This window comes from Chamaea fasciata, unplaced genomic scaffold (assembly GCF_029207755.1).
Source record: "Chamaea fasciata isolate MVZ Bird 193981 ecotype frontalis unplaced genomic scaffold, bChaFas1.0.hap1 SCAF_20, whole genome shotgun sequence".
NCBI classification, from domain to species: domain Eukaryota; kingdom Metazoa; phylum Chordata; class Aves; order Passeriformes; family Sylviidae; genus Chamaea; species Chamaea fasciata.
Window position 1 is genome coordinate 8558973 of NW_027094105.1, and position 26621 is coordinate 8585593.

At 57.5% G+C, this 26621-nt stretch overlaps 1 protein-coding gene across 2 annotated transcripts in view; it reads left to right on the plus strand.

Moving 5' to 3' along the window:
• NOTCH1 (notch receptor 1) overlaps positions 1-26621 on the plus strand; it is a 41199-nt gene extending 14578 nt beyond the window's left edge. Inside the window, exons 3-34 of one of the 2 annotated variants that reach the window (XM_066201541.1) lie at positions 3698-3960; positions 4294-4632; positions 7561-7683; positions 7867-8100; positions 8214-8369; positions 8459-8644; positions 9052-9165; positions 9798-9911; positions 10876-11109; positions 11451-11561; positions 12225-12417; positions 12652-12797; positions 13292-13405; positions 14313-14432; positions 14676-14828; positions 15241-15469; positions 15588-15789; positions 15896-16049; positions 16296-16480; positions 16653-16785; positions 17096-17353; positions 17464-17576; positions 17951-18522; positions 19234-19662; positions 20460-20608; positions 21249-21465; positions 21800-21890; positions 22101-22266; positions 22958-23253; positions 23532-23679; positions 23791-23888; positions 24319-26621. In XM_066201541.1, the coding sequence (XP_066057638.1) occupies positions 3698-3960; positions 4294-4632; positions 7561-7683; positions 7867-8100; positions 8214-8369; positions 8459-8644; positions 9052-9165; positions 9798-9911; positions 10876-11109; positions 11451-11561; positions 12225-12417; positions 12652-12797; positions 13292-13405; positions 14313-14432; positions 14676-14828; positions 15241-15469; positions 15588-15789; positions 15896-16049; positions 16296-16480; positions 16653-16785; positions 17096-17353; positions 17464-17576; positions 17951-18522; positions 19234-19662; positions 20460-20608; positions 21249-21465; positions 21800-21890; positions 22101-22266; positions 22958-23253; positions 23532-23679; positions 23791-23888; positions 24319-25818 (7540 nt within the window). In that variant the 3' untranslated portion in view covers positions 25819-26621. The remainder of the gene's footprint in view (positions 1-3697; positions 3961-4293; positions 4633-7560; positions 7684-7866; positions 8101-8213; positions 8370-8458; positions 8645-9051; positions 9166-9797; positions 9912-10875; positions 11110-11450; positions 11562-12224; positions 12418-12651; positions 12798-13291; positions 13406-14312; positions 14433-14675; positions 14829-15240; positions 15470-15587; positions 15790-15895; positions 16050-16295; positions 16481-16652; positions 16786-17095; positions 17354-17463; positions 17577-17950; positions 18523-19233; positions 19663-20459; positions 20609-21248; positions 21466-21799; positions 21891-22100; positions 22267-22957; positions 23254-23531; positions 23680-23790; positions 23889-24318) is intronic. The other variant, XM_066201542.1, reaches the window with a different exon arrangement.

The window sequence follows — 26621 nt, forward strand, 5'->3', positions numbered from 1 at the left end:
CCATGAGCTGCTCCGGTTTGGTTTGGGTAGCCCTGGCTTGGGAAATGCCAAAGGAAAAACCACAGGGTGATCTTCACCTGGCTGAGCCCGCGGGGATTGTCGCATCCTCCACGTCTGCTCACCTGGAATCCCTGATACCACCTCATGGTTTTTTTTTTACAGAAAATAAAGCTCAGCTCCCTGGGCTGAGCTTTAGGAGGGGTTTTTAGTCCCTGGAGGAATAGGTGGCGACATGGTGTGGTTGTGGAATAGCTGGGACTTGAACTTAGCTCTGCTGAATCCAGCCTTTCCAGACCTGGAAAAGTTGAAAAATAACTACGACTTGGATTGCTGTAATTCTTCACCTGGTTTTTGATCTCTTGCTTTGCATGTGAGACTTGTCTCCAGGCTTTCCTCTGCAGCCAGGACTCTCTGAATCTGCTGAGGTCGCTGGGCTTTGAAATGCAGCTCCAGCCTCTGTCTGTGAGTGAACTCCAGGACCTGTGAGGGCAGGGAACAGTGAAATTCATCCTGTGGCTTCATCCCGAACTGGGAATGTGCTCTTCCCTGCTTGCCTCGGACCTGCTGTTGCAGAGAGGGCAGGAACAGCCTCGTTCTGTGCTGAAGCATCTACAGAAGATGCAGGAGCTGTGTGGAAGCCGCCAGGTGTGAGGGAGGAGGATGTCCTGGGCACAAAGAAAACCAAGATGACTTAGAAACCATGGAAGGATTTGGGAGGTTCCCCGTGCTGGGAGCTGGTGGTGCAGCAGATGTGAGAGGTTGGGAGTTGCTGGGCACCTACAGAGGGTCTGTGCTGCACAGCCCCACGTGGCATGATAGAAACTCCTCCTTGGGTTAGAGCAGTGACTGCTGGATTGGAAGGGTGCCTGTGCTGTGTTGCTTTTTTCCTGAAGATTTGCTGGGAATGCCCCTTTCTGGGAGGAGAAATACGGAGCATGAGTGTACCCTGGACTTGATGACCTGTGCCCATCTCAACCCTTCCAAAGTGAACTCTTCCCTGCCATCTGCTGCACTTCTGGAGCTGATTGTAGCCATAAATCAGCTCTTAACACAACCAAATAGAAATTAATTTTGAATTAATCTCCCAAGCCCATGAAACTTGAGGGGTTTCCTGAAGCACAAGCCTGGAAAGCACCTGAGCAGCCCAGCCAGGCATGAGGCAGCCCCCAACCCGGGCACTGCCTGTGACCCCAACCCGCCCTGTGCCGTCGGGCAGGGGCTTCCCTGTCCCTCAGGACTCTTCTTCCAATCACTAATTAACCTCCTGGCTAATAACCATGCTCAGATTCAGGCTGGGACTTACTTTGGTTTCCCCATCCCTGTGTTCAAACCCCCACCTGCCTGTGCTGGAATTGGTCGGAAAACTAATTGGATGGGAGGGCTTTGGGCTGCGTGCCCCTCTCCCCGGCTTCACAGCGCAGGAATCCCGATTCCCGAGAGCCCTGCTGGCCTCCTGGGATGCCCAGCATCCCCTCCTGGTCCCCCGGCATCGTGTCCCTCTCTCCCACGGTGGCACCACCGCGCTCAGCGCTTCCCGCGCTGCCACCGGCGCTCTTTGTCCAGCATCTTTTTTTTTTTTTTTCCCCCCTCTCCTTATTCCTATTTTTTTTTTCCGCCTTCCCCTCCCATCGGAGACTCCCGTGACGCTCCTCTGTCCTCCGCGGGAATGAGGAGGAAGGGGGGGGAAGAGATTGTTTTAAGAAAAAAAGCGTGTGCGGGTGTGGCGAGCCCGGGGGCGCGCACTGGGGGGGGGGCGGGCGAGTTTTGCCAGATGACTGCACAGCCGAGCGGCGTGCCTGTGCCTTGCCGCTGTCCCCGCGCCTGTGCCTGTGCCCGGCCCCGCACAAAGAGCCCTTCTCAGGCGGCCCCGACCTCCGCATTCCCCCGCGCAGCCACCCAGAAGCGCCGTGTCTCCCCGCGGCCGCGGCGCCCGGGGCTCGGAGCCGCCGGCGAGCCGGGCACCGTCCGCGGGCGCCGGCAGCTGCTCTGCCTCATTAGGATGCACACCTGCTCCCCGCCGCCCTTTGTGTGCCGAGCAGATGCCCTGATTTATTATTATACACATTTTCTTTTTCATTTGGCCTGGATAATGCCGTCTCATTAACTCAAAATGTCTCCGAATCCTGACAAATTCTCACACAATCCCCAACAATGAAATCAGAATTGGGTTAAAAAAAAAAAAAAAAAAAAAAAAAAAAGTAGGGGAAGAGGAGGAGAGGGGGAGCAAGGGCTGAAACGTCATCTTGCCGCCGGCAAAGCGCCGTGGCTCCGGGCTGGGCTGGCTGAGGGTGGGGTTTGCTGGATGTGCTTCACCAGAGGAGCCCCACGGGCTTGTTTTGGGGGTTGCAGGTGACTGCTGTGCTCTGCAGATTCTCTGGGACCTCCCCCTGCTCACCCCCTTGCCACAGGAGCCTTGGAGGCCGGGCAGGAGGCTCAGGAATGCGATGTCCCACCAGATCTGGTGGCAACAGGTGTGAGCTCGTGGTGCCCTGAGCCTGGCTGTCGCAGGACAAGGACCACAGTCCCCCGGTGCCCAGGTGCTGTCACCTTCCCCACCCATCCCCTCTAGCTGGGGTTGCCTTACCCCAGGCTCCTGGCCATGCAGGCTCCCAGATTTATTTCTGCTCTCAAGGCCTCTGGTAGAAGCCCACGAGCTGAGCGTGGTGCACCCTATGGTGGCATTGCCATCGTGGCGTGGCACAGCAGCGTGCCAGCACCATGTCACTCCTCCCATGCCCTACTCACCGTGGCTGCTCAGCACAGCACAGCCAGGACGGGACATCCCTCTTTGGAAGAGCTTTAATGTGAGCAGAGCTGGCTGGGGACAAAACCTGTGGTGGCATCGTGTGTTGCAGGTGGGATACAAGAGGTGTCACATGGGAGGGTTTGTGCCTCATCCCTGGGAATTTTTTGTGACAGGTGCACAGCTTTGCTCCGTCCTCATCTTCCCCCCTCTGCACAGTCCTGCCAGCCACACATCCTGCCCAGGCCCAGCAGGATGGCTGGTGGGATTTTCCCTCAGGGCATATCCCTGGTGCCAGCTCCAGTCCTGCTGCAGCCCAGGTGGCCAGTGGTGACAGATGGTGAAGCTGGTGGTGGCATCAGGGGTTCTTTTCTCGGGGCCCCCACGCAGGGGGATGCAGCAGCCAGAGCCACTCGCGCTCCTTGTGCAGGGTTTAGCTTTGGGGAAGCTCTCAGCTGACTGCAAGGAGCAGGAACTTGTCCCACCTGTTGCCAGCCAATGCTGAGCCCCCGCTTAATTGTGTTTGAGTGATTTAGGACGGAGGCAGGATAAAAATAGCCCCGCTGAAGTAGAGACTCCAGCGTGGGCAGGGAGCAGGGCTGTCCCCGTGCTGCCGGCCCTATGGATTTGGTGTGGTTATGGGGCTGCTCCTCTTGCCCCCACCATGTGTTCCTTGTGCCTCGATTTCCCCTCCAGCAGGGAGGGAGAAGAATCTCCCTGCGATGAGACGCAGGATGGCAGCGCCGCGGCTGCGGTTGTGCAAGTCAGCACAGGCCCCTCCGTGGGGGACGCCTTTCTTCCCGGCACCTCTTTCATCTTCCTCTTCCCATCCCGGAGCAGCCAGGGCTGAGCCTCACCACTGCCAAACCCGACCTGCCGGGCTGGGCCGGCCCCTGGGCTGCCCGGGTGCCCGCTCGGGGCCATCCCGCTGACGGCGCGTCTCTGCCCTGCCAGGTGTAGCGGTGCCTACGTGGGCGAGCGGTGCCAGCTGCCCAACCCCTGCCTGAGCTCCCCCTGCAAGAACGCGGGCACCTGCACGGCCGTGGTGCGCGGCAGCACCGTGGATTACACCTGCGCCTGCCGCCTGGGCTTCACCGACGAGCTGTGCCTGACGCCCCGCGACAACGTCTGCCTCAGCAACCCCTGCCGCAACGGCGGCACCTGCGACCTGCTGACGCTCAGCGAGTACAAGTGCCGCTGCCCGCCCGGCTGGTCAGGTAAGGGGTGACACTCGAGGACACGGCTGGTCAGATGAGGGGTGGCACCTGGGCGCACGGCTGGTCAGGGAGAGATGGCTGTGCTGCAGGGGTTAGCCCCGTGGTGGAGAGATGCCTCTGATTTTGGTGTCAGGGAGGTGGGGAGGGTGGTCTGCAAATGTGGTTGGGGGTGGGTGGATGGCAGGTGAGGGAGCTGTGACCCTCCTGTACAGTGGGGGTTTGAGGCGGGGTTACTACCAGTCCCAGATCCAGGTCTGCAGCCCGGTGTAGATCACTGCCACCAAGAGCTGAGCTGCCGTTTGCATCCTCACCTTCCTTCCCTGCCTTCCCCAGGCAAAACGTGCCAGCAGGCCGACCCCTGTGCCTCCAACCCCTGCGCCAACGGGGGCCAGTGCGTGCCCTTCGAAGCCCACTACATCTGCCGCTGCACCGCCGGCTTCCACGGCGCCAACTGCAAGCAGGACGTCAACGAGTGCAACATCTCCCCGCCCGTCTGCAAGAACGGGGGCAGCTGCACCAACGAGGTGGGCACCTACCAGTGCTCCTGCAAGCCAGCCTACACCGGGCAGAACTGCGAGCATCTCTACGTGCCCTGCAACCCCTCGCCCTGCCAGAACGGGGGCACCTGCCGCCAGATCGGGGACACCACCTACGACTGCACCTGCCTGCCAGGTAGGGAGGGAAAGGCATGGGGCAGCACCTCTCTAGCCCACCCTAAATGAGCAGTGCCTGAATTTTCCCGCAGGTTGTGACTGTGGGAGGGGCAAAACCCCTCAGGGTGTGGGCTGGGAAGGGGTTGGGCAGCGGTGCCCGAGGAGGAGAGTTCATCTGGGGGCTTTATATACTTGGTGCTTCACCAAAATAGCTCTTCCAAAACAACTGTTTGAGCAGAGGCCCCTGTGCGGATGCTCATATTCCAGAATAAGAGTGCCTTTTTCCGCTTTAGCTTAATCCACTTCCAGAATGGAATAATTAGCCCGGAATAGCTATTTTGGAAAGTTTCCGAGTGCTAATGGAGTTGGGGAAGGAAGACCCTCTCTTGTGCTCGCTGCTGCTCCCTCCGGCAAGCTCTGGAGCAGCCCAGCAGGATTGCAGCCTCTGGCATGGGGAGCTCCTGTGGAGGGGCCTGGTGGGGGCTGTCCTGGGAGCTCAGCACCCTGGAAATGATCTTGACACCCTGGAAAGGAGCTTGGCACCCTGCTAACCCTAGAGAAGAACAGCAGCTGTGAAAGGGCCCCCTGACCCCAGCAAGCCCTTTCACTTCTGCCCTCAGACAACAGGTCTGCAGCGCAGTAAGGGCAGGGAGTGGAAGGGACTGAGCAGCTCCACGCTCCCCCCATCCCTGGGTCAGCTGGAGAAATGAAACTGGAGTTTCAGCCCAGAGCCACGCTCAGACCAGGCTGTGTTTCCTGGATGAGTGCTGCTTCTCACCCGAGCCGGCCACACTGGCCAGCTGTGGCGGGGGATGCACCCGCCCTGTCCCTGGGAAGGAAGCTGTGGGCAGCCCTGCACTGCCTGAGGAGCCTCCGGTGGGGTTGGTTTGATCCTCTGGCCACCCATAGCCCAGCAGTGGCCAGAGCAGGATGAGGGTTGGGTGGCTTCTCTGCTCTGCACCCTGGGCAGGGCCGGGCACTGCCATGGGGAGCTCCAGCCTCCCTCCCTGTAGCTCCTGCCCCACCTCTGCTGGGGACGTGGCATCAGGGTGGGGATGGGGTCTCCCAGATGGCACAGACACCCACAGCCTGCTGCCAGCCCAGCCCAGTTCAGGGGAATCTAAGTGATCCCTGTGAGCTGTGTGGGGAATCCTGTCTTGCCGTCTGACACAGGTTCAGAGGTTCCATCCCCTTCCCAAAGCTTTTGGCTGCAGTACCTCAGGAATCTCATTAACCGTCCAGAACAGACAGGGCCCTGCGGGATCTCCTGCCTCACTTCCAGCACAGCTCACCCAGGCTGGAGCAAAGCTCCTGTCCTTAGGGACAGGGAGGCGCGGGGCTGGCCGGGCGAGCAGTGCCAGGAAGGAAACCTTTCCTTCCAGGATGAGCTCCCGGGGGCGATGCTCCGTTGGAGCAGCTCCGAGCTCTGTCCCGCAGGGATGGGCAGGTGGAGGTGGCAGGAGGAGGAGCTGTGCTGGCCCTGCCCTGCCGTTCTGCTGACGAGGCACTTTCACTGAGCAGTCGGGCACGGCGGGGTGAGGCACGGCCCTGGGGGAGAGCCCTGCTCCCGGCAGGATCGGCGCTGTCACACCCAGCTGCGGCTCCAGGAGATTTGCATCCTGCAGGAGCTGGTTCACCTCCCGGGGGGTGGCTCAGCCCCTGCTCTGGGGAATGGAGGGGGGTCCCCTCAGCACCTCCTCCATCCCACACAGGATGCAGGAGCTGCACCAGCAGCAGGGGCAGAGGGACAAGGGGCTGTTCCTGATGATAAGGGGTGATTGATATGCTGGTATGTGGCACAGCAAACGTGGAACAATGTCCCCTTTTCATTCTTGGAGAGGCCTGGCTGTACCGGGTTTCTTCAAGTTAAACTAATCTTGGCTGTTTTATCGTGCCATCGCTGCAGAATGTAACCCTGAGTTTAAAGTAATTGCCGTACTAATTACTCATTTGGATGGTTCAAAATGAGTTAATCCTGGTATCTAGGACATTGCGAGTTATTGCTGCTCAGGCTCAGCCCCACTATTTAAAAATGAGGTGCAGATCAATGTTATCTGCTCTGGATTCCTACTAGCAATCATAAAAAGCTGTGGCTGCTCTTCATGTGATGGGGCTGGGGAGAGGAAAATGTGGAGAGAGTGAGGGGAAAGCTCCCAGCTGGGCCAGGGTCCAGGGTACCACAGAGGATGAGTCCTCACCTGGTCCTTACCTGTGGAGGTTGACATTTTTTGCTGCCTGGGTGGGGAGCAGCCTGGTCTGGACCTGCAGAATGCCCTGGGGAGTTTGAGGCAGCTGCAGATGGACACTGGCACTGTGGGCTGGCATTGCCATCCCAAACCCCAAGCAGTTGGGTCCCACAGTAAATGCAGCTTTTAACACAAATGTCAGTCAGAGCTGGCTTGGCAGATGTCCTGGGAAGGGCCTGGCTGCCGTGCTCCTGCTGGAGAGGCTGGGGGTGGCAGGGTTTCCACGCCATCAGCTGGATGTGATAACAAACCCAAGCACGAGGTGGGCTGGGATGAGCCCAGTGCCGTGTGGGACGGTGGCTTGCCCTGGCAGGGACTTGGATCCCCCTCAGGGGCAATCGCTGCTGCTGAGGCTCTTTACAAGTGAAATTAAACGCTGGTGATTCAGCACTGGGTGCCACAAGCCCTCGTGGGAGCAGCCCTGCTTCGTTCTGGCTTGTGTGGAGTCTGATCCTCCAGTGCTCAGTGCAGGCGTCTCCGGAGCTGGAGGCTCTGGCAGCAGGGACATCCTGCCCTGTGCAGAGGAAGCTGCCGCCTGCCAGGCCCCAGCAGAGGCGGAATGGGGATGAGGATGAAACCAGGCAGCTGCTTCAGAGGCACCTGGCACACGCTCAGCACCTGATAATGAACAGCCTGCTGGTGGTGGGGTGACACAGCCAGTGGGTGGTTTTGGCATCATGGCAGGTGTCTCCTCTGCGCAGGGTTCACGGGTCAGAACTGTGAGGAGAACATCAACGACTGTCCAGGCAACAACTGCAAGAATGGAGGCACCTGCGTGGACGGTGTCAACACCTACAACTGCCAGTGCCCACCTGAGTGGACCGGTAGGGAATGAGCGTGGCACAGGGCTGGGCTGGGAGGGCAGGTCCTGCACAGTGTGGGCAGGGCTGGGCTGAGAGGACGGGTCCTGCCCGGGGAGATGTTGGGCACAGTGTGGGCAGAACTGTCCTGCTTCACATCAGGAGTGGTCAGTGCCAGCTTCATGCAGGTGCCCTGTCCCCTGGCAGGTCAGTACTGCACTGAGGACGTGGACGAGTGCCAGCTGATGCCCAACGCCTGCCAGAATGGTGGCACCTGCCACAACAACCATGGGGGCTACAACTGTGTCTGTGTGAACGGCTGGACGGGCGAGGACTGCAGCGAGAACATCGATGACTGCGCCATGGCCGCCTGCTTCCACGGGGCCACCTGCCACGACCGCGTGGCCTCCTTCTACTGCGAGTGTCCCCACGGCCGCACAGGTGAGGCCCCGTCCCACCTTGTCCCCTGCCCTGCGTGTCCCCTGGCTCCTTGCTGCGGTCTTGGCTCGTGTGCCCATCATCCTTGACGTGCAAACCTGCCTTTTGCTGCCCAGGTTTGCTGTGCCACTTGGATGATGCCTGCATCAGCAACCCCTGCAACGAGGGCTCCAACTGCGACACCAACCCCGTCAATGGCAAAGCCATCTGCACGTGTCCCTCAGGGTACATGGGGCCAGCCTGCAACCAGGACGTGGACGAGTGTTCACTGGGTGAGCTCATATGGGTGACAGCAACACGGCTGGGGAAGGCTCTGGCACAGCCAGGGGCAAGTCCTGAGAGCTGTGCTTGTGTTTTACAGGAGCCAACCCATGTGAGCACGCGGGGAAGTGCATCAACACCCAGGGGTCCTTCCAGTGCCAGTGTCTGCAGGGCTACTCAGGCCCTCGGTGTGAGATTGATGTCAATGAGTGCCTCTCCAACCCCTGCCAGAACGATGCCACCTGCCTGGACCAGATTGGGGAGTTCCAGTGCATCTGCATGCCCGGTGCGTGGGCAGCCCTGTGGACTCAGCCTTAGTGTTGGGGGTGGGCAGAGAAAGGGCTTTAAATGCCCCTGAGCTTCAGCAGGGTTGGGCCAACAGCTGCTGTGTGCCTGGGGACAGCACTGAAAAGAAAGAGCTCAGTAAAGTTGTGGTGTGGGGGACAAAAAGTGGGATTTGGGCGCCATCAGCCCTACACTGAGCTCCTCCTCTTGCCAACCTTGCTGGCTTGGATCGAGCCAAAACCTGTTGATCCAAGGAGCAGCTTGTGCATCAAATCCTACCACGTGCAGAACAGCTCCTCAGCTGCCTTTTCAAGATGGGGGGACCAGGTGTGCCCGGGTGTAACGCACCTGCCGTGGGGTTGTGCCAGCCCTGTGCCACGGTGCTGACAGCGCTGGGTCTCTCGGCAGGGTACGAGGGGGTTTACTGCGAGATCAACACGGACGAGTGCGCCAGCAGCCCCTGCCTGCACAACGGCAACTGCCTGGACAAGATCAATGAGTTCCACTGCGAGTGCCCCACTGGTACGTGGCACCCCTCCCACTGCCAGCAGCCATCCCACTGCCAGTGTGCTGGAAACAAAGCCAGGAGGCATCCTGGCTCGAGCCAAGAATGGGCTCCTTAAATTTCATAGCCCTCCGAAATGGGGAGAGCCTAGCGAGCACCTCTTGGTGCTTTGGAAGGGGCTTCTCCAATTGGGATGTGGGGCTGAGCCCCGTGCAGGCAATGCTGCTCCAGCTCCGGCCCATGGGAGAGGGGAAGGAGGATTAAACCCCACGGCTTTGCACTTGAAAAGGCCCCTCTTTGGGAAGGAGGGCTGGGGGCTGGGGGGGGGCCCGCACCAGCGGCTTTGAATGCGGTGTCAAAGTCACGGGGTGGAGCAGAGAATGGGGAGACGGTTAATCTGTGAAAGGAGGTTTTGAAGTTCAGAGACTTTGCTCCTCTAGAGATGTAAATAAGATGCTCTCAATGGTGGGTCGCAGCCCCGCATTCAGGGCCCCCAGCAGCCGTCCCCATGGAAACCCGGCGCCCCAGCCGGGATGCGGGGGGCCGGCGGGAGCGGGGCAGGGGGGCCCGCGGGAGCTGCCCGGCGGCAGGGAGGGGAGCCTGGCGGCTCCGGCCCTGCGCAGGGACGTGACTTCTCCCTCCGTTCCAGGCTTCAACGGGCACCTGTGCCAGTTTGACATCGACGAGTGTGCCAGCACCCCCTGCAAGAACGGTGCCAAGTGCGTGGATGGCCCCAACACCTACAGCTGCGAGTGCACTGAAGGTGAGGGGATCCTGGGGGGCTGCGGGGATCCTGTCCCGGGATGTGCCATAAAAGCACATTGACAAATCGTTTAGTCCCCACCTCTCCAAGCACCTGCTTGGAGAACCCCCCGAATCATCCATCACTGGGGTCGGTCCCTGCTGCTGTGACTCCCTTGGGGCAGGATGTCCCTTTCCCTGGTGTTGGCAGAACAAGCTGAGCTCTGGAGCCTGCTGGCCCCGGAGCCAGGTGTGTGGGGCCTGGCACTCCTTAGGTGTGGCCCCGCAGCAGCCGTCCCACCGTGCTCCCGCCCTGGGCAGCGAGGGGGAAGGCAGGAAGGAAGGAATAAAGCTGCCTCTATGGGGAGGCAAGGTGCAGGGCCGCGGGGGCTCGCCGACCGAAACCCAAGGAGCAGTTGCACAAAATGATGACTTGAGCCCTGGTGGCAAACAGTGGCTCTTTTGTGGAGCAGCTCCCGCCAGAAATCTTCCAGCTGAATGGCCTCTAATTAGTGTCTTGCTAATGCCAAGCCCCGATGAAAAGCTGCTATGTGGGCTTGGCGGGGTCTAGTCAAAGCTGTACTTTGTCCTCGGCTCTCCACCCCCAAACCCGGCGGGGAGGGAGCGGGCCAGGAGAATAGGAGCTGCCGGGGGGGTTATTATTCGGGGGTGCTTGCGGCCGGCCCCCCCTCCCCATGCTCTCCGGGAGGAGCGCAGGGCCCCGCTCCACAGCCCAGGCGGCTTTAATGCAGGTCATTGTGCACCCCGGGACAAAACCCCCCGGGCTGGGGTCTGACCAGCCCCACCGCCAGCACATCGGGGTGCTCCCTGCCTGCACCCCGCTCCTGGGCGTCCCAGAGCTCATGGTGGGGCAGGTAAAGCCATCGCAGTGCACTGCCTCACACCTGGACGGGGTGGGAAGGAGTGTCCCAAATCCCCGCCCCATGTCCCCCATCCTCACGCTGTGTCTCTCCTGCTGGTGGCAGGTTTCACGGGCGCTCACTGCGAGATCGACATCGACGAGTGCGACCCTGACCCGTGCCATTACGGCACCTGCAAGGACAGCATCGCCTCCTTCACCTGCCTCTGCCAGCCCGGCTACACGGGCCACCGCTGCGACATCAACATCAACGAGTGCCAGAGCCAGCCCTGCAAAAACGGGGGGACCTGCCAGGACAGGAACAACGCCTACAACTGCATCTGCCTCAAAGGGACCACGGGTGAGCAGGAGGGAACCCCCGGGGCTCCACTGGGTCGGCAGTGCCGGTGCAGCATCCCGCTCCCATCCTCATCCCGGGGCAGGTTGGCCCCGGGCCACCACCAGCAGCCGCCCCAGTCTGGGGCATCTTGGGTGAGGACGAGTTCTCCCAGTTTGGTGCCCAGCTCTGGCAGGAACCGCGCCCCAGCCGGGAGCTGCCCATGGCGGAGATGCTTTGTTGTGGGGCAGTGGTGGCAGTTGGTGCCAGCAGGCTCTGTTTTACTGCTTTGACGGGGCTGGGGAGCTCCTAATGACACCCCTCTCCTCTTTGGGACTCCCTAACAACCTCCCTCTCCTCCCCAGGCTCCAACTGCGAGATCAACCTGGATGACTGTGCCAGCAACCCCTGCGACTACGGCAAGTGCATCGACAAGATCAATGGCTACGAGTGCACCTGCGAGCCGGGGTACACAGGTGAGAGCAGGGCCTCACACCCTGGGGAGCTGCAGCTGCTGGTGCCTCACAAAACCAGGACAAGGTTGCAATAAGGAGGGGGGATGCTGCCATCCCGCTTGTGGGAGGTTTTACACCCTCCAGCGCTCCTGCTTGTTCAGGAGGATGACCCCGGCTCAGTCCCAAATCAAAGGGGTGTCTGGTGCTGCGAATTCGACTCCTGCTGCGCCCACTCCCATGGGTATCAGGTTGCTGCCTTGTCCGACTGGTTTGTTTGATGGCTGCTGGAAATGGTGGAGGGCTTTGATGGGAGCAGCCCCCACCGCTCCCCGCTCGCACGGCCCCTTGTCCTCGGGCCCGCCCGGAGCCCAAATAAAGCCTGGCTTTGTCGGCCGTGGCAGGTAGGGTTACAGCCTGAAACCTCCTCCCTTCGGTGTTTTCTCCTGGACCAAAGCAGCCCAGGGCACGGCCTCTTCCCAGTCACATTTAGTGAAGGCAGGCAGGCGATGCAGGGTGTGAAGTCACCCTGCCTGCAGGGCAGCCCACTCCTCTGCAGCCAGCGTGTGTGTCCAGAGATCCCAGCCTCCAGCAGACATTCCCTGGGCGGCTGGAGGGGGAACTGCCTGCTGGGTGCCGTGCTGTCCATGCTTGTGGGGTAACTGTTCCTCGCTCCCCCCTTCCCAGGGCGCATGTGCAACATCAACATTGATGAGTGTGCCAGCAACCCCTGCCACAACGGGGGCACGTGCAAGGACGGCATCAACGGCTTCACCTGCCTGTGCCCCGAGGGCTTCCACGACCCCAAGTGCCTGTCTGAAGTGAACGAGTGCAACAGCAACCCCTGCATCCATGGGAAATGCCACGACGGATTGAATGGGTAGGCTGGAGGGTGCAGGGGCTGCTGGGGGGCTGCAGGGACCAAAGGGTCCCCAACAAAGTCAGGGTTAGAGGAGGGTGAGCATCTGTCCCCTGAGTTGGTGCTTGTCCGTGCTCTGGGCCAGTGCCATGGGATATTTCCCTGAAGGGATAGGATTTGCTGGATAAATGATGGCTGGTGCAGCCTAGAGGGCCAGGATGGAGCAGCTCTTTACGCCCCAATTTTTCCCCAAAGCTACAAGTGTGACTGCGACCCTGGCTGGAGTGGGACAAACTGTGACATTAACAACAACGAATGTGAATCCAATCCCTGCATGAATGGTGGCACCTGCAAGGACATGACCAGTGGCTACATCTGCACCTGCCGGGAGGGCTTCAGTGGTAAGCGGAGGGTTTAGATTGGATATTCTGAAAAATTTCTTCCTGGAAATGCTGCCCAGGGAAGTGGTGAAGTCACCGTGATTGGAAGTGTTCAAAAGGGGTGTGGATATGGAACATAGTGATGCTGGGTTCGTGGTTGGACTGGATGATCTTAGAGGGCTTTTCCAGCATTAACTCTGTGATTCCATTATTCTAAGGGTGCAGCCAGGGATGCTGCTGTGTTCCCCCCACACCAAGGCCTGCCTGGGAGCTGTGGGTGTTCTCATGATGCTGGGTGGGCTGGAGGCTTCACTCTGGGGACAGTGGAGCCCCAGGTGTGGCTGGGAGCTGTGGCAGTGCAGCCCAGAGTTCAGGGCTGGAGCTGAGCACAGGAGGCTTTCCCAGGGCAATGGGTGTGCTGTTGTCATTGTCACCGTGTCCCCGCTGTACCCTCAGCCCCCTGCCACCAGCACACCTCCATCACAGCCACTTCTATTTATTTTTTTTTAACACAGGCCCCAACTGCCAGACCAATATCAACGAATGTGCTTCCAACCCCTGCCTGAACCAGGGCACGTGCATTGATGATGTTGCTGGCTACACCTGCAACTGCCTCCTGCCCTACACAGGTGAGGGGAGCCCCCTGTGTCCCACCACGGCTCTGGGGCGTTTTTCTGCTTCACTGGTACCCAGTTTGAGTGAACTGGCACTAAGCATGAAGGCTCCTCTCACTCTGCCCTGCCAAGGGGCTGCCCACAGCCACGGCTCCACCTCTCCACGGCGCAGCTGGAGGAATTTGGCAGGAGCTTTGAGAAGCTGCCAGCCACAGCTTCCTCCCTTCCTCCTCTTCCTCCTCCTCCTCCTGGAGGGCACCAGGGCGGTGGCTCGGGGGGGCAGCAGCACCCAGGGGCCACCCCACTGTTCCCCAACCATGATGCCCGTGCTGGAAAAGGCGACCCGAGGCCGAGGGGCCGGGGGATTCTGCTGAGCCAATTCCTGTTTGCCGGCCCAGCGCTTCCGCTCGCGCAGCCCGGCACAATTGCAGGAAGCCATGAGCTGTTTCCTGCCCTCGCCAGTGGCCATAGAAACCCCTGGTGGGGGGGGACGGGGACTGGGCAGGCAGGGAGGGGAAGGCTCTGGAAAATAGCAAAGGCCAGTTCAGGAGATATTGGCTGACAGGGAAGATAAGGGTTCGGAGGGAACGTGTCCCTTGGCTGGACGTAAACAGGAAAAGCAGCGGAGAGGGAAGGGGGGAGGGAGTGCAAGGGGGAAAAGACACCCCGAGCAGCACTTCCCTGCCAGAGGAAGTGTGCAGTGCTTTCATGCAGCCCAGATAGGGCTTAAAAGTTTGTGGGGGTTCGGGGTCATGGGTGACCCGGAATGGAGGAGACAGCCCCAGCTGGGCTGCCCTGAGGTGCTGGGGATGTCCAGAGCCTTCCCCAGACTGGCAGCAGCCCAGGGCAGGGGACAGGGATAGCAGGGTCTTGGGCCACCTGTCGTTTTGGAGGGTGTCAGCGGGTGCTTGTGCCTGTGCAGGAGCCACCTGTGAGGATGTGCTGGCCCCCTGTGCTGGCAGCCCCTGCAAGAACGGTGGCGAGTGCCAGGAGTCAGAGGACTACAAGAGCTTCTCCTGCAGTTGCCCCCCTGGCTGGCAAGGTATGACCATGGCCCTTTTGGGGCTCAGAACCTTTCCCTCAGGGATGGAAGGGCACAGGGGAGGGAGCTAGGCCTTGGGGAGAGTCCTGACCTGCCCCATGGCTCAGCTGAGTGGATGGGGCACAACCATTGCATCCCCTGGCTTTGGCTCTGGTGTGAGCAGTGCCCACGATGTCATTGTCACCCCATGGGCTTTCACCAGCTCCCCCAGCCCACACCATCCCTGCCCTGCTCTGTCCCCAGGTCAGACCTGTGAGATTGACATCAATGAGTGTGTGAAGAGCCCCTGCAGGAATGGGGCCACGTGCCAGAACACCAACGGGAGCTACCGCTGCGCCTGCCGGACCGGCTTCTCCGGCCGCAACTGCGACACCGACATCGACGACTGCAGGCCCAGTAAGAACAGGGCTGCCCAGACTGCACCCAGCCCAGCCCTGAGCCTCATCACCCTTCCTGGGGCTGGGATTCTCCTCCCCATGCATGCACCAGCCCTGGCTGCCACTGTGGCCTGGGCTGCGCTGAGCCCTGCTTGGCTTTTGGGCCACCTCACGCATGTCCCTGTTGAGCTGTGTCAGTCCAAGATGGGAGCAGGAAGGAGGCTGGGAGACAATGTGTGCCAAGGGTTCTCCTTGTGCCCAGTCTCCTGGTGGGGTTGGTCTGGCTTCTGCCCAGTCCATGGGCTCAGTCCCATTCCGCCATGTGGCCAGGGAATGTGTATGGGGACAGTGCTATGGGGCAGCTCCCGGGCTGGGCTGCTGCACCGCAGCTGGACCCATCACACCTTCACGTGCACGTCCCTCCTCTCCAGATCCGTGCCACAACGGTGGCTCCTGCTCCGATGGCATTGGCACGTTCTTCTGCGAGTGCCTGGCTGGTTTCCGTGGGCCCAAGTGCGAGGAGGACATCAACGAGTGCGCCAGCAACCCCTGCAAGAACGGGGCCAACTGCACCGACTGCGTCAACAGCTACACCTGCACCTGCCCCTCCGGCTTCAGCGGCATCCACTGCGAGAACAACACCCCCGACTGCACAGAGAGGTACAGTCCTGCCTGCAGGGACAAGGGGCTGGGGTCCCTGTGCCACCCCATAGCCCTGGGTTGGTGTGTGGGGCCTTTGGCGTGGTGACTCACTGGGGTGCGACGTCTGTGTCCCCAGCTCCTGCTTCAACGGTGGGACGTGCGTGGATGGCATCAACACCTTCACCTGTGTCTGCCTGCCCGGCTTCACGGGCAGCTACTGTGAGCACAACATCAATGAGTGTGACTCCAAGCCGTGCCTGAACGGGGGCACGTGTCAGGACAGCTACGGGACGTACAAGTGCACCTGTCCCCAAGGATACACCGGCCTCAACTGCCAGGTACAGGAAGCTTGGGGTGGATGCTGCTGTGGGGATCTGGGGGTCACTGCGCTCCTGCAGGAGCCCTGCTGGGTCCTCGCCCTCATCTCTTGCTCTGCTCCCCCAGAACCTGGTGCGTTGGTGTGACTCCTCACCCTGCAAGAACGGAGGCAAGTGCTGGCAGACCAGCAACCTGTACCACTGCGAGTGCAACAGCGGCTGGACGGGGCTCTACTGCGATGTCCCCAGTGTGTCCTGCGAGGTGGCTGCTAAGCAGCAAGGTAAGGCCCTGCCGTGTGTACAGGGCCAGGCTGGGGTCCCCAGGTGTCCCCTGTGCCAGGCACTGAGCAGGGATGTGGCCAGTTCTCTTGTTTGGGGATCTTTGTCACAGAGTGATCTCAAGGATTGCTCTAGCAATGCAGCCCCAAGGCTGCGATTCTCTGTGGGATGTGTGGTGGGCAGGACATGGCCCTGTGGTGTGTGGGTGTCACCAGGGTCCCTGTGTCTCACTCTGCTCTCCCTGACAGGTATCGATGTAGCACATCTCTGCAGGAACTCGGGGCTCTGTGTTGACACGGGCAACACTCATTTCTGCCGCTGCCAAGCCGGCTACACCGGCAGCTACTGCGAGGAGCAGGTGGATGAATGCTCCCCCAACCCCTGCCAGAACGGAGCCACCTGCACAGACTACCTGGGAGGCTACTCCTGTGAGGTGGGTGCCTGGGGGGCAGGAATTCCCAGGGAAAAAGCATCTGTTACTGCCTTGCTGCTGCCCTTGCAGGATGCCTCTTTACCAAGATGGAGACTAGGTGCTGGCTGTGCTCCTAAAGGCATGTGGGAATGGAAGGAACCTCTCTGATAGTTCCCCTCTTTCCTCCTTGCAGTGTGTGGCTGGTTATCATGGAGTTAACTGCTCAGAGGAGATCAATGAGTGCTTGTCCCACCCATGTCAGAATGGAGGAACCTGCATCGATCTCATCAATACCTACAAATGCTCCTGCCCCAGAGGAACTCAAGGTAAATTAATTCCCCAGGCTGGGGCATTAGTGGGCTGAGCGCAGATATCCTTGGATTCTGCTCATTAGCTGCCGGGGCTGGCAGCAGCAAACGCAGCGGGCGAGGTTTGTGTTTGCATGTGGGCTTAGCCATCAAGGCCACACGGCCTTGGCCACGTGGTGCCACGTCCCTCCTGCCCGGGAGGTGGCTCAGGCTGCCACTGACGTGGTCAGGCTCAGCCCCTTGGCAGGGAAGGCTCACACAGGGGAGCAGCGGGCCCCCCCCGATACTGTTTGATGAGCTGTGTGGGTTGTTCCCCCCTCTCTCTTAGGGGTGCACTGTGAGATCAATGTGGATGACTGCAGCCCTTTCTTTGATCCTGTCACCCTGGGGCCCAAGTGCTTTAACAATGGCAAGTGCAAGGATCGGGTAGGTGGCTACAGCTGCATCTGCCCCCCTGGCTTTGTAGGGGAGCGCTGCGAGGGAGATGTCAACGAGTGCCTGTCCAACCCCTGCGACGCCCGCGGCACCCAGAACTGCGTGCAGCGGGTCAACGACTACAAATGCGAGTGCCGACCTGGCTATGCAGGTGAGCACTGCGTCCCCTTCAGCTCCCAGGGTCCAGCCTGCAGCCCCCAGCGCCCCCCAGGCATCCCTGCACGCCTTCCTCTGCTCCTCACACGCTCCTCTCCCTCGCAGGCCGTCGCTGTGACACCGTGGTGGACGGCTGCAAAGGCAAACCCTGCAGGAATGGGGGAACCTGTGCTGTTGCCAGCAACACCGGCCGTGGCTTCATCTGCAAGTGCCCCCCGGTAGGTGCCTGCTCCTCTCCAGCTCTGAGCAGAGGCAAGAGGCCAGTGTAGCCCCTGAGGCTTCCCCAGCTGGGATAGGCATGGATGGGAGGATGCTTTGCTGTGGGTGCATCCGTAAACATGCACCCTCCACACTTGCAAGGATGCTGTAATAGAGTTAAGGAGAAGATGGCTCAGGCCTGGAGGTAGAACAGGCTCAAAGTAGGACAGGCAGCTACGGGGAAGGGCTCCCTTCACTTTTCACATTCAAGATTATTCTTGCCCATCACCAGTTTTAGAGGGCGAGTTTTAGTTTCCCCGAAGACAGGTGTGTTAATGCTGCTTGTAGGACAGCATCAGTGGCTCTGACTCCCTCCTTGCTGTGCCTTCCCCAGGGATTCGTGGGTGCCACCTGCGAGAACGACTCCCGCACCTGTGGGAACCTGCACTGCCTGAACGGTGGCACCTGCATCTCCATCCACAAGAGCTCCAAGTGCATGTGCACGCCGGCCTTCACGGGCCCCGAGTGCCAGTACCCGGCCAGCAGCCCCTGCACCTCCAACCCCTGCTACAACGGGGGCACCTGCGAGTTCTTCAGCGACGCCTCCCCCTACTACCGCTGCAACTGCCCCGCCAACTTCAACGGCCTCAACTGCCACATCCTCGACTTCGACTTCCAGGGCGGCATCGGGCAGGACATCATTCCCCCCAAAATCGAGGAGAAGTGCGAGATCGCCGTGTGCGCGGGCTACGCCGGCAACAAGATCTGCGACGGGAAATGCAACAACCACGCCTGCGGCTGGGACGGCGGCGACTGCTCCCTCAACTTCAACGACCCCTGGAAGAACTGCTCCCAGTCCCTGCAGTGCTGGAAGTATTTCAACGATGGCAAGTGTGACTCTCAGTGCAATAATGCTGGCTGCCTCTACGATGGGTTTGACTGCCAGAAATACGAAGGGCAGTGCAAGTAAGTGGCTTCTTTAAAAATTTCTTGATTTAAAGCCCATGAGGGTCACCATCTGTGGTGACCCTCTGGTTCTTCTGATTGTATCTGGTAAAACTCCTAGACTCAGGCATGCTGTTCACTCCCAACACTCTGTTCTGCTGCCTGTGGGGCTGCAACTCAAGCAATCACGTCTCCTTGTGGTCCTTCTGAGTTTACATCCACTTGGAAGCTCTCTGCGTTTGACTCATTGCAGATGGCTTCCCTGTCCTTGCTGGTGTCACTCCACAGAAGTGAATCCTCCAACTCACAGCAGTAACACAGTCAGTTTCAAGGCAGGGAGACCCCAGATGGAAGAGCAGCCAGGAAACATGATGATGTTAACATCCAAGCATTTCCCAAACATTATCTTTGGCAACAGCAGGAACTTAGTCCCAGATTCCTGGACCAACTGTGGTCTTAGTAACTACTCTGTGAGCCCATGCCTTCTCTGAGCCACAGTAATTTGTCCCTTTTTCTTTTATAATTTAACAGCTGCTCTCTCTCACCTGCAGTGGTGAATGCTTCACAGTGCTGCATGAAACATCTGCTTTCTGTGTAAACTGCTTTGGTGTCTGTCAGGGTGAAGAATATTTACACAAAAAGAGAGACCACCACTGCTTTTCTCAGCAGATAGGTGTTATTTGCAGTACTTGGTCTAATTCATTCTTCTGCCTTGCTTCTCCCTCCACCCAGCCCTCTGTATGACCAGTACTGCAAAGATCACTTCTCGGACGGTCACTGCGACCAGGGCTGCAACAATTTTGAGTGCGAGTGGGATGGTCTGGACTGTGCAAACAACATGCCAGAGAAGCTGGCAGATGGCACACTGGTGGTGGTGGTCCTCATCACCCCCGAGAACCTGAAGAACAACTCCTTCAACTTTCTGCGGGAGCTGAGCCGCGTGCTGCACACCAACGTGGTCTTCAAGAAGAACCCCAAGGGCGAGTACATGATCTTCCCATACTACGGCAATGAGGAGGAGCTGAAAAAACATTATATCAAGAGGTCCACGGAGGACTGGTCAGATATGTCCAGTGCTGTCATCAACAAAGTGAAGAGCAGCCTCTACTCCAGGGCTGGCAGGAGGCAGAAGAGGGAGCTCGATCAGATGGACATCAGAGGGTAAGAGGGCTCCATTTTCTCTGAGCAGCGCTCAAGAGCGTGTTTTCTGTGTTGATAATAGTAACACGCTAGGAAGGGAAGGATGTAGGCCAGATAATTGTATTTAGATGTTGCTTTCTGTGTGAACAGAAACCGGATTTCGCTCTCATGTGGGAAAACGGAGTGATCATTCAGGAGTCCCCGGTACAATGCTGTGCCGACTCTCACGATTGAAGGAGTCCTGTGCATTGTTGGGAGCCGGGGCTGGGCTGGGTGGGACCTGGAAGCAGAGGTTGGCCTGACCGACTGTCTGACTTCAGGAAGTCATTAAGTTAAGCCTCATTTTCTCCCTGGGAAATGCTTTCTAGAGCTTTGTTGTAAAACTCAATTACTGCAATCTGTGTTTGGAGATCTTTGGTGTAAACATACACATCTAACCTGCTCTCTCTCCGTGGACTCAATCAAAAACCCCTGAAAGCAAAGGAGTTAGGGCAGCAAAACTGATGTGAGAAGATCTGAGGGCTCCCAAACAGCATTATTTAAGATACTGTAGTGTCTGGGTAATTATAAAACATTGTGAAGCAGAGTCTCCCTTCCATTCCTGTGGATAAAGAGCTGGATTTTACAGCATTCACTGAGGCAAATCCAACAGACGATGAGTGTGAGCTGCAGACTTTGGGCCACAGGGGAGCAAGGAGTTGGGTTCCCACCTTCTAATTCCCACTGATGGGGGTTAAAGAGGGAAGGGAGACAGGGCTCGCCTGTGTCCTCGGTGTGGTCATGGCTCCCTGTTCCTTATTGACTCTTTCCTCTCACAGATCCATCGTCTACTTGGAAATTGATAACCGCCAGTGCATCCAGTCATCTTCCCAGTGCTTCCAGAGTGCCACCGATGTGGCAGCATTCCTGGGAGCCTTGGCCTCCCTTGGCAACCTGAACATACCCTACAAAATAGAGGCTGTCAAAAGTAAGTACAACTGGTCAGCTGGGGAGGAGAGACAGCCAAAACTTTTCCAGCCTTCCCCGAGTTTAGTTATCTGTCAATTGGCTGCATTTGAGCACAGTCTGGTTTTAATAACCTCACTTTTTTTTTTTTTTCCCTTTAAGTCTTTTCTGTAAAAAAATTGCAAGCCCACTTTATTATTTTTGCTTATTCCAGGTTTTATTTCAAAATCATTATCACTCTAAAAGTTATTAAAAAAAGAAAAGAAAAAGAAAACCCAAGCAGCTCCAATCAATCAGTGACATGCAAGGAGTTGAAGTTTGTATCTTGAAAATCCCTCCTAAATCCTTTTGTCTTAACAGCTCAATGCAAGCGCAATGATTTGAAGTTTGCTAATCCTTTTCCTTAAAGGAGAAAAAAGTGAAGCTGTCTCCTGGTGCAGGCTGCCTTGTGCAGCCGAGAATTTGCCGATAGTTTGCAATTCTGATTAATAGCGTATAAAATGACCTTATTTTGGGGAGGGGGGGGGTGGTGGGGGGGTGGTGGCTGATTTAGATCAGACTTAGGTACCTCCATTAACAAATTTTCCTTCATTTCCACTGCGTCCCTCGTTTGCTATGCAGCTTAATGCCTCAGCATCTCTTCGTGCCCCGCTGTTTTGTAGGTGAAACGGCCGAGCCCACGAAGAACTCCCAGCTGTATCCTATGTACGTGGTGGTGGCCGCGCTGGTCTTGCTCGCCTTCATCGGACTGGGAGTGCTGGTGTCCCGCAAGCGCCGCAGGGAGCATGGGCAGCTTTGGTTCCCAGAGGGCTTCAAAGTGACAGAGTCGAGCAAGAAGAAGCGGCGGGAGCCCCTCGGGGAGGATTCTGTTGGACTGAAGTGAGTAATTTGCTTGCTAACCCAACAGGCGCTGGTAGCAGGGTTGCTCAGGGCTCTTCCGAGGGAGCCCGTCGGAGTTTTGTTCTCTGGTGTGGCAGGGAGGAGAAGACTCAGGGGTCTTAAAGTTCTGCATGGGGGGGGAAAAAAAGCAGTGTTCTGTTTGGTTCGTGCTTTGTAGTCTTTTTACCAATCCTGGTAAAAAAATGAAATGCGACCTGAGGGGAACCTCCTGGGAATTGGTTGATTCTTCTTTCAGTTTGTGCCTGTGCACGGGCAAGCATCACAAACGGTTCCTGCGGAGGAGATAACTTCTTGTGTGGTTTTATTTTTAAAGACCCCTCAAAAATGCTTCGGATGGCACGCTGATGGATGACAACCAGAATGAGTGGGGTGATGAGGAGACCTTGGACACCAAGAAGTTCAGGGTAAGCCCTCTGCCGCGTTCCCTGCCTGTGCTGCTCCTGGGTTTGTCACGGAAGGAGCAGAGGGACCCTCAGGGCCCCTCACTGCTGCTCTCAGCTGCTTTGCAAACCTGTCTGTGACAAACACACACCTTGGAGCCTTGCAGAGCTTCCCAGGCTGAAGCTCAGCCCAGGGCGCTTCTCTGGGAGCTCATTCCTTGCTGTTCCCCTCAGTTTGAGGAGCAGGCGATGCTGCCGGACACGGATGACCAGACGGATCACAGGCAGTGGACGCAGCAGCACCTGGACGCCGCTGACCTGCGCATTTCCTCCATGGCCCCCACGCCTCCACAGGGGGAAATCGATGCTGACTGCATGGATGTCAACGTCAGAGGGCCGGGTAAGGACCCCTTGCACTTCTGCACTGTCAGCTCATGTCAAACCCTCCCTCTGCCCCTGCAGAGGAGCAGCCCCGCCGCTCTCCCTGTCCCTTGCTGGTGCAGAGTCACTGCTACAAGCTCTGCACCACGGGGTTGCTGTCGTGTGTGATTTAGGGAGAGACCCTGTCACATTTTGCTTTCCGTGAGAGCTCTTTTGTTCAGTGGCTGAGGTGGAAATTACAGAAGTACCTATTAAATCACCCAGGTTATCTCTCTGCTGCTCCTATATTCCTCTCCTCCCACCCAACTGTACATTTCACAGTCTTCCTTTAAGGTTTTTTAACAATGGTTAATAGCTTTTTAAATCCTTACAAACACTTGATCTTCCCCATGTCTGGGAAATTTTCCTCTGAAATAATGAAGGTATTTACCATACTCTATTTGCTTTGAGCAGCCTTCCTTACAAACTGCACCTTACGTGGAGCAGATGAAACAGGGAAAGCAGTGAGTAGTGAGATACCACTGAGGAATTTCAGATCCATATCAGAGGAAGGATATTCGTGTTTGATGTTCAGAACTAGTCAGGAACTCAGTCTTGGTTGGCACCCAGGAGAGTAAGCATCTATCGCAGGCAGAGCATCTGGCTGAGCCTCCTGCATTACAGAGGGTAAGAAAAAGCCTTTTTTTCACTGGGCTCCCCTGTGCTTCCAGACGGCTTCACCCCCCTGATGATCGCCTCGTGCAGCGGAGGAGGGCTGGAGACCGGCAACAGCGAGGAGGAGGACGACGCTCCCGCCGTCATCTCGGACTTCATCTACCAGGGCGCCAGCCTGCACAACCAGACTGACCGCACGGGCGAGACCGCCCTGCACCTGGCCGCCAGGTACTCGCGCTCGGACGCTGCCAAGCGCCTGCTGGAGGCCAGCGCTGATGCCAACATCCAGGACAACATGGGCCGGACGCCCCTCCACGCCGCCGTCTCTGCCGACGCACAAGGAGTCTTCCAGGTAATCCATGGTTTGGGCGCCAGTTTGGCGGGGTTTTGGGGGGGAAATAGTGGTGCAATGTGGATCACAGGGTCTCCTGCTCACCTGGGCTAGGTGTGGGGTGACAGTGGTAAAAAATGAAGCCCCTTGTTGTCTTGGTGCCCCACAGCAGCGCCCCTGGGCTGGGAGCAGAACTGAACCTTTGGAAAGGGCATTGCGGGTCCTGAGACATGGATAGCTGGAGTGCCTTGCTGTCTGCCCCTCCTAACGCTGGTGTTCTTTGGCCCTTCTTGTGGCAGATCCTGATTAGGAACAGGGCAACAGACCTGGATGCCCGAATGCATGACGGGACCACTCCCCTGATCCTGGCTGCTCGCTTGGCCGTGGAGGGGATGCTGGATGACCTCATCAACTGCCACGCTGACGTCAACGCCGTGGATGATTTGGGTACTGTGGCAGCTAAAACACCAGTTCACCCAGACATGGGACAAAAGGGCTGCTTGCTGTTGATCTCAGCACTCTCTAACGTGTGTTGTATTTTGTGGTTTTCCTCTCCAGGCAAGTCAGCCCTGCACTGGGCAGCTGCTGTGAATAATGTGGAAGCTGCAATGGTCCTCCTGAAGAATGGTGCCAATAAGGACATGCAGAATAATAAGGTAGGATCTCCTAGGCTGATAAATGCAAGGGAAGAACCATTTGGGGACTCTGTTGAAGAGTAATTTCTGGCTAAAATACAAATGTCTGGCACTGAGACTCTGATTTGATTGTTCTGCTGTGAATGAAGTTGGATTTAGCTCAGAGGAGCACTGTGGGATTTGGTTGTAGGGGTGGTGTTGAGGGGCCGTGCAGTGCCTGGTGGGCAGTGTCTCTGTGGCCACCTCCAGCATGTTGTGGGTCACTCACAGGGTTCCTGGTTTCATAGCAGTACAAGGACATGGCTCTGCAGGGTAGGAAAAAGCAGGAGCAAACCCAAATGATGGCAGACCATCTCTGCCACCCAAAGACACGGGTGTGGAGTTCAGGGCAATGCTAGCCAGGAGAACCTGTGAACCTCAACCCCCTAACCAAACCTTGCTGCCTTTCCAGGAGGAGACCCCACTGTTCCTGGCAGCCAGAGAAGGGAGCTACGAAACCGCCAAGGTGCTGCTGGACCATTTTGCCAACCGGGACATCACGGACCACATGGACCGGCTGCCGCGGGACATCGCCCAGGAGCGCATGCACCACGACATCGTCCGGCTGCTGGACGAGTACAACCTGGTGCGGAGCCCCACCCTGCACAACGGGCCCCTGGGGGCACCCACCCTGTCCCCCCCGCTCTGCTCCCCCAACAGCTACATCGGCAACCTCAAACCCGCCGTGCAGGGCAAGAAGGCCAGGAAGCCGAGCACCAAGGGGCTGAGCTGCAACGGCAAGGATGCCAAAGACCTCAAAGCCCGGAGGAAAAAGTCCCAGGATGGGAAAGGGTGTCTGCTCGACAACTCCAGCGTGTTGTCTCCGGTGGACTCGCTGGAGTCGCCTCATGGGTACCTCTCAGACGTGGCCTCTCCCCCGCTGATGACCTCTCCCTTCCAGCAGTCCCCTTCCATGCCTCTGAACCACCTGCCAGGCATGCCCGATGCCCACCTGAGCATCAACCACCTCAACATGGCGGGCAAGCAGGATATGGCCATGGGCAGCTCCAGCAGGATGGGCTTCGACTCGGTGCCGCCGCGCCTGTCCCACCTGCCGGCGTCCAGCCCCAGCACGGGCATGAGCAGTGCCCCCATGAGCTTCTCGGTGGGCAGCGGGGCCGGGCTGAACGGGCAGTGTGACTGGCTCACCCGGCTGCAGAACGGGATGGTGCAGAGCCAGTACAACCCCCTGAGAGGCAACCTGCAACCCGGGGCTCACCAGCAGCCCCAAAACCTGCAGCACGGCATGATGACCTCGCTGCACAACGGGCTGCCCACCACCAGCTTGTCGCAGATGATGAGCTACCAAGCCATGCCCAACACCCGGCTGGCGTCCCAGCCCCACCTGATGCAGAGCCAGCAGCTCCAGCAGATGCAGCAGCAGCAGCAGCAGCAGCAGCTCCAGCAGCCCAGCCTGCAGCCTCCGCAGCAGCAGCAGCCGCCGCAGCAGCAGCCGCAGCAGCCGCCGCAGCCGCCGCAGCAGCCGCAGCAGCAGCACCACAACCCCGGCTCCAACGGGAGCGGCCACATGGGCCAGAATTTCCTCGGTACGGAGCTGAGCCAGCCCGAGCTGCAGCCGGTGAGCGGCGGCGCCATGGCCGTGCACACCATCCTGCCGCAGGATTCCCAGATGCTGCCCACCTCCCTGCCCTCCTCCCTGGCCCAGCCCATGACCACCACGCAGTTCCTGACGCCGCCTTCCCAGCACAGTTATTCCTCCCCCTTGGACAACACCCCCAGCCACCAGCTCCAGGTGCCCGACCACCCTTTCCTCACGCCCTCGCCGGAATCTCCGGATCAGTGGTCCAGCTCCTCTCCTCACTCCAACGTGTCCGACTGGTCCGAGGGCATCTCCAGCCCTCCCACGAGTATGCAGTCACAGATGGGACACATCCCCGAGGCCTTCAAGTAAAAAAAAAGGAAAAAAAAAAAAAAGTGTTTTAGAGACTCTCACTGAGAGCCAGAAGCTTGAGGGAGATCTTTTTTTTTTTCTAAAAGGACGCCGGATGCTTTTATTAAAGGATCCTTTTTAAAATATGTTTTTATAAAAAAAAAAAAAGGAAAAAAAAAAAGAAAATAAAAAGACAAATTAATTCCTTTTTTTTTTTTTTAGTATTTATTTATGTACTTTTTATTTTACATGAGAACACTGCCTTTTTATTTATATGTTCTATTGTTAAGAACTCAATGTGGGACACCAGATGTGTTTCAAGAAATCAACAAATTAGGTTTTTATAGGACGTTCTCTTTTGTTTGGGGGGGTTCATTGTGTTTGATTTGAGAGGAAATGTTTATGTAGAGCTATAAGCAACGATTTGTGATTCTCAAATGCCATTAATTTATTTTTTTTCTCTTTCAACTCAGAAAGAGAGGTGAGAAAGAAGAGGGGAAGGAAAAATTGACTAAAAATACCACTCTGTAAGGGGAAAAAAAATTAAGTATGGACAAATTTTTAAAATGTACTTTAAAATGTTTCCTTTGCAATTATATGAGAAGACATTTTATGGTACCAGTCATAAATCTTTGTTTAAATTACAGTATTATATAGTTGTACATTTGCCTTGATAATAGAAATTTTTGTTCTCTCTTGTTTTTTATATATATAAAAATATATATATTTAAATGATTTTTATGAGCTAAAAAAAAAAAAAGAAAAAGAAAATCAGGATTATAGACCTGTAAGAACAGTTTCTAAGCTAAAAAAAAAAAAAACAA